Source organism: Fulmarus glacialis, unplaced genomic scaffold (genome assembly GCF_000690835.1).
Source record: "Fulmarus glacialis isolate BGI_N327 unplaced genomic scaffold, ASM69083v1 scaffold20745, whole genome shotgun sequence".
Lineage (NCBI taxonomy): Eukaryota > Metazoa > Chordata > Aves > Procellariiformes > Procellariidae > Fulmarus > Fulmarus glacialis.
In genome coordinates, this window is record NW_009215202.1 from 12,869 (window position 1) to 19,254 (window position 6,386).

At 56.1% G+C, this 6,386-nt stretch overlaps 1 protein-coding gene across 1 annotated transcript in view; it reads right to left on the reverse strand.

The window, feature by feature from the left end:
* The window catches only part of TRPM2 (transient receptor potential cation channel, subfamily M, member 2), a 17,165-nt gene extending 11,159 nt beyond the window's left edge, over nucleotides 1-6,006 (reverse strand). The window contains exons 1-10 of the mRNA XM_009578867.1: nucleotides 5,812-6,006; nucleotides 5,384-5,469; nucleotides 4,728-4,896; nucleotides 4,065-4,245; nucleotides 3,509-3,675; nucleotides 2,885-3,065; nucleotides 2,300-2,361; nucleotides 1,938-2,138; nucleotides 1,451-1,553; nucleotides 1,090-1,211 (exon numbers count right to left, since the gene is read on the reverse strand). Coding sequence (XP_009577162.1) covers nucleotides 1,090-1,211; nucleotides 1,451-1,553; nucleotides 1,938-2,138; nucleotides 2,300-2,361; nucleotides 2,885-3,065; nucleotides 3,509-3,675; nucleotides 4,065-4,245; nucleotides 4,728-4,896; nucleotides 5,384-5,469; nucleotides 5,812-6,006 — 1,467 coding nt within the window. The remainder of the gene's footprint in view (nucleotides 1-1,089; nucleotides 1,212-1,450; nucleotides 1,554-1,937; nucleotides 2,139-2,299; nucleotides 2,362-2,884; nucleotides 3,066-3,508; nucleotides 3,676-4,064; nucleotides 4,246-4,727; nucleotides 4,897-5,383; nucleotides 5,470-5,811) is intronic.
* Between the last annotated feature and the right edge of the window lie 380 nt (nucleotides 6,007-6,386).

Sequence of the window (6,386 nt, forward strand, 5' to 3'; positions counted from 1 at the left end):
CCATACAAATGAGCAGGACCTCACAGGCTTGTCCCCTGTGCACAACTCTTCAGCTGAAGGATCATGGTGCTGCCAGCTGGATCTCAGCTATGGGGAGACTGGCTGCTCCCGATGGTCACCCCGTTCAGCCTTTGAGGGGTTTTCCTTTCCAAGGCAACCTTTACATGTGCTCAGAAGTGAAAACAAAGCCCGTGGGTAAGGGGGTACATGTCTGTCCTGGCAGGAAGGTATCTGCTGACCTTCTGCCACAGCTTGGTTTCAGCCTCAGCTTCTCATACCAGCCACATCGCTCCAGAACTGCAGCACCTTGTAACAGCCCTGGCCTGCATCGGCTAATCTGAGAGCCTGCCTCATCCTCCCTTCCCAACAAAAGTGTGGATCTTGTTCAGGCTGTGCATTTTCACACCATCAAATATTTGCTCTTCAGGATCCTGGATCCCGCCAGCCCTTCCCAGTCCCACAAAAGGTATGTGAGCTGAGGGAATCCAAACTGTCGAACGAAATAGGAAAATCCCTTCCAAGTCCCACAGCCCCAGCGGAGAGGACAGAGAACCCTGCTCAGCTTCCACTTCTCCACAGCTGGATCAGGCGGGGGATGGCAGAGCTGGCTCGTGCTGCTCCCTGCCCCACTCTGTAGTAAAGTTTGAGCAGGGAAGCGGCAGGCTGGGTGAGATGAGTTTAGAGACAAGTTGCCATTTGACAACGTGTCGTGAGCAGCAACCACAGGGCAGAGCTGGCAGGAGGTATTTTTGGCTCTAGGTTGGTGGATTGTCTTTAAAAGACACCGGTTTTGAACAAAATACCAATCAATCACCTTTGTAAACAATTATAAGCCAAATAGGACCTTTACAAGCAATGAATTGCAGGGTGTGCTCACCTCTGCTCTGGGTGTTTGAGTGCACTTTTGAAAGATAGGACAGATTAAGAGCCCCTGGCAATGTGGTGGGAGTTTAGGGTCCAAGAGAAATGCCCTCAGAAACTCTCCCTAGGCACAGCTGAGGTGAACCGTGCCCTCAATACCAACAGTCCTCAAGTGGGACCTGACAAGCTGTAAGCCTGACCAGACAAGCAGCACAGGTACTCCCTTACCTTCCACTCGTGGTCATCCGTGAAGATCTCACTCCGAGCAATGTCCACCCTGTTCCAGGCCACAGCTAACTTCAGCTGGTGGTCCCAGTTCTCACGACCAAAGTGGTCCTGGTTTCGGGATGCTGCATGCAAAGCGCATGTGTTAGAACAAAGGATCATTTACTCGGTGAGAAGATACCACCTGGAAGCTCCCTTGGAGGCCTGGCCCTTTGGGAGAAATGTCTCTCGCCAATCAGCTCAGCATCACAAAGTTTGGGGACCCCTCTGGTGACCCCATAAGTCAAGCAGCTGCAGGAGGTGACTTGTGACCCCCATCCCATTCATCTCACCCCATCCTGCCAAGCAGCTCCCCATCCCTCACCTTTGAACAGCGCCTGGAGGATGGCCACATCCACGTCCTGCTGGCCGTATTTGCCCTCTCTGAAAATGGTCAGGAGCTGCCGGCTCCGCACTATGTCTTGGATCTACAAGGAGAGCCATGGGCAAGCAATCAACAGCAGCATCTCCTCCCTGCCACTTCCTGCAGGTCCCTGTCCTGTGTGGGGCAATCCCTTGCTGCCCAGGGTTGCCTGCAGACCCCCTGTGCTGTGTCTCCCAGCCCAGCTGGGGCTGGTCCCAAATGGTACCTCTCTGCCCAAAGGGAGCAGGCAGTGGAGGAGCAGAGCTCAAGCCCTTGGGGTGCCCACCAGGACAATGCTGGGCATGGCTGGGGGGAGATGGATGGTTGGCGGAAGATGAGCCTTAAACTTCACGCTGAGAGCCTTGGTGGTCATGGGCGAGGACCCCTGGGGACCCCTTTGATCTCCACAAGCTGAGTGAGAGGAGCTGTCTGCCTGCAGGAGGCTCACCTTCTTGGTCCACTCCACCAGTTTGCCCTCAGTGAAGAGCTCGTAAGTGTCGTGGAAGAACACGCTCAGCTTCTTCTGGATCAAGGCAACGGTTATCTTGGGCACAGGCAGGCTGGCCACCTGTGCGATGACATCGGCCACACGCCCAGACCCTTCCACAATCACACAGGGGGTCCCGTTGGTGATGGCATTGTAGATGGTCTGCAACAGAGCGGGGAGGCTGGTCCTAATCCCACCCAGAGGCCAGCAGACCCTCTCTGAGCACTCCCGTGCGGCTGCATTTCAGCTAGGGTGGCACCCTGGGCAAGGAGCTGCCCCCTCCCACCCTGCTCTGCTGGGAGCGGGCAGGAGCAGTTCCTTACGTCGAGTGTTCCGGGGCCTCCTTCCAGCACCACGCACACGATGGGGATCTTGATGGCCACGCCTGCAGGGAAGCAGAGCCCAGGGTCACCTCCCGTGGGGCAGCCCTCTCCCATGCAGCTGAATGCGGTCCCCTCTGAGTGGTGGGGTGTGAAAGGCAAGGTGGGAGCACTGCCCCTGACATGCCAGGCTCCAGGAGAGAGAGGAGACAATCTCCTGGCAGTCATGCTGCTGGAGCATGTGTGCGCATGTGTTAGAATAGAAGATCATTTGCACAGTGAGAAGAAGAAGCCCCCTTGGAGGCCTGGCCCTTTGAGAGAAACAATTCTCCCTGATCAACTCAGCATCACAAGGTTTGGGGACCCTTTGGTGACCCCATAAGTCAAGCAGATGGCAGAGAAAGGCTCTGTGATTTGTGGCACTGAGGAACCAGGTTCCACATTTATCATGACAATCCTCTCAGAGCCCTTGCCTGGATCCTCCAGGGAAGCCACAGCCTCCCTTCTCACTGGAGGCCAGGATGGGCACCCCTTACCAATGGATGGCCCATCCCACCTGCCTCAGGCCTGGCTACGTGTTGCCTTTACCTCCTTTCACCTTGGTCTGCTCTGAAATGAACTTCTCCAGTCTGGTCCTCAGGGGAATTTCCACCCCATACCTCCCGTGGGTCCCATCGTCCACCAAGATGAAGTGGGAGTGGTTGCTGTCCAGGCATGACAGGCTGCCTTGGTTCTCCTCATCCAGTACGTACTCAGCTGGAAAGCCACCCTGTAAGGTGCAGGAGGAGAGACTCTGGAAAAAGCCTGGCAGGGCTGCAGAGGAGCACCAGATGCCCAAAGCAACCAGCCTGTGGGACAGGAACAGGCCAGCACGTGGGGACAGTCTGGCCAAACAGCCGTCCGTGCACCCCCTGCAGTCCTCAAGTCAGCCTTGCCCCATGCTCCTCTGTCTCTGCTCCACCTCCCCTCACACCCACAAGGGTCCTCCCAGGAGAAGTGCAGCACCTACGCAAGACATCGGTTAGGGTAGAGGGGCTTCTCAGCAAACATCAGCCCAGGACCATCACTCCTTCTGGTGCGGCTGGGTTTTACCAGGGCTGCCAGCCACAGGCACATCTTGAAGCACCCGTTCCCACCACGGTCCTTGGCAGGACTTCCCCGGCAGTCCAGGCATAGGCAAAGCAAATGCATCTCCAACTCTGCCTGGCTCACCATGGGGCAGATGAGGCTCTCCCGGTTGTACACGGTTCCCCAGGTGGCTATGCCAATGGTGACAATCTCGCCCTCCTTCTGGCTGCAGCTCAGGATGAAGTCTCGCACTGCCTCTCCCACCTGTTTCATCACACCAGCGTGGGACCCCCCTGTGATGATCCAGGCCCCTGGGGGTCAGAGAGGTGCTTGGGAAGGGAGAGGCTCTGCTCACAGCAATCTACTAGCATCCCTCTATATGGCTGCAGGAACACCTGGTCCTCAGAGATGCTCCATCCCCCAGAAGATACCTTCCCTGCCCACTACATCAAGCCCAGGCAGCACAGGACATGCCTTCTTCAGCACAGTGTTGCATCTCTCAGTCCAGCTCCCTATGAGCCTGTCTGCAGCGACTGAGCAAGAACAGTCCATTGCTGGTGGTGGTAGTCCTCACAGGGACCTACAGGCTTCCTGGGCCAGCTCGGTATCTCCACAGCAGCCCAACTCACTGAACCTGGTGTGGCCAGATGACAGGTCCCTCTCCCGCTGCAATGGCAGGGAGAGCCTCTGCATCTCTTACCAGTGGTCTGGGCCACTTTGACTAGCCCTTGCCGGAAGATGTTCTTCAGCCTTGGCTTCATGATGAAGTTTTTGGCTCCCCCAGTGACTGAGATGAGCAGGTTGGGTGCATCGAGGCCCCAGTGCTGTGTCATGAGGTGGTAGATGACCCGTGGAGGGGTATCTGAGGAGACGCGCACATACTGCAAAAAAGGGAGCATACACGTGTTTTGGGTAAAACAGGGTCAGGGTAACAGGACACCTCCACCCCAATTTCTCCTGTCCCAGCAAAGAACCAGAGGCTTCCCACTCCATCTCCCAGCAGAGTCCTGTTGCTGCTGCCCCAGGTCTTTGTGCATGACCCTGTTCCCATTTGCTTCCCTGGGACCGAGCATTCCCAAGACAAACCTAAGGACAGGGACAGGGAATAGCCACTCCTTGAAGCATGGGCCTCACAGCATGAAGATCAGTCTCACAGTTTCGGAAAGGGACTAGGTACAGGGCTGGGAGAGAGAAGGCATCCTGTCCCACCTCCCTTCCTCTGCTTGGGTCAGCGTTGCCTTTGGGGCATTTCCACGCTTTCCTAACCTCCTCTCATTCAGGAGGGAAATACTCGCATTTCATCTGCCATGGCAAGACCTGAACACTGGCTCCCCGTGCACCACAGATGGGAAAACCAGATCACCTTCCCCATCTTCTGTCCCAGGCCTGTGAAGTGGATATCACCGAAGGCATCTGTTGGCCTTTCCTGGATGTGCCTGCTGGGGTCCCATTCCTTCCCCAGGAAGATGGGAGGTTTGGCGGCATCTTCCAGGTGCTGTTCCCTGAGATAGCCGCACTCGCACACAATCCTCCTGAAACACACACCACCAACTTTGCCAAAAACAACCCAAAAGGCAAAGCCCAGCTGGCCCGCCTGCCTCAGCCCAGGCAAGAGGTGGTGGCGTTCTCATTAAGAACACCACAGGCACTGGCATCTCCCACCCAGCTCGTCCTCCAGCTCAGAACTTGTGCAGAAACAAAGGCATTGTGTGTGTGTAAATTTAGAAAAACATTGGTATTTCTGCCTGTAGAGGTTTAGGACAGAAATATTAAGGTTGCTCTGGATGAAGTACGGATGGGAATGACTGCATGTGAAAGCATCGGAAAGGTTCCTCACTGGGACATGGGATATCAGCCATGTGGTGACACCCAGCAGGGTGAAGAACCAGAAATTTGTGAATCCCCTTGACACCAGCTCCCTTGACAGAAAGGTGGGATTTTCTGGTGCTGTAGCTTTGTCACCAAACATCCTTTCTGCTTTCCTGGCAGGAGAGGGGAATGAGGGACTGTCTGACTTACCCAGAATCTGATGTCTGGGAGCTTTCAACAAAGTAGGTGCACTCTTTCTTCCGGATGTTTTCAGGAATCCACGAGATGAGATTTTCCTGAGGGAGCAGGAAAAACAACAAGGGGTCAGGGTTTCTGCAAAGGGCCAGAAGTTATGCCAGGGACCAGACACCCTGTGCTTGGAGCCTATCTGGCTGCTGCTTTTGATGTGAAGGAAGAAAGCTCCATCGCTATCTGCAAGGACAAAGCCAGGTGTACCCCAAGGAGAGGAGATATGAATGCTGGACATGTACCTCGAACGTTTGCGGTTTTTCTGTCTGTCCCTAAAACTAAAGTGATCTGCTATTAATGGTCCTGCTGATGAGTCACTGGATAACTCATTAACACTCTTCCGTTGTGCGTGGCCAACCGCCCCCTCTTCCAGCACCTCCTGAACTTGCCTTTTCATTGCTGCTGATGGGGAAATGTGCCTTCCGCCTGCTCTTTGAGACACTGCTACTGCTCTGCTGGAGGTTGGGGACCACCTCGAAGTCGCTCATCTTCCTGGGGTGCGTGGCGGGGTCGTCTCCTCTCTCGGGGCACACCTTGTTCAGTTCGGAGGGGAGCACCTTGGTGCGCCGGCCACGCGCGGCCATGGCTGCTGTGTCTTGCCCCGCTTGGCCTCCTCTCTCCTGTTCCTAGGCTGGGAGGTCCTGCACGTCTCCATCCTGAGTGCAGCAGAAAAGAAGGAGGATACCCATGGACTCAAAGCACTGGGGCATCCTGTCCATCATTCCCTGGGTCGAGAGACGTCCACGGGAAACCTGCCGGACCGGCGCCACGGTCCTGACACGGGGGCCACGTGGGTGGTAAGCCAGCCTCAGCATGCACCACGCCGCCTCTGAAAATGGACCCCGCCGCGCTCTGCCTGCCAGCAGAGCTGCTGCCTGCCTGCTCCGCTGCCGGGACGTCCACCAGCCCGCAGCAATCCCTGCTTGCTCTCCGCTGCAGGCAGCTGGGATATTTCTGGCAGCAG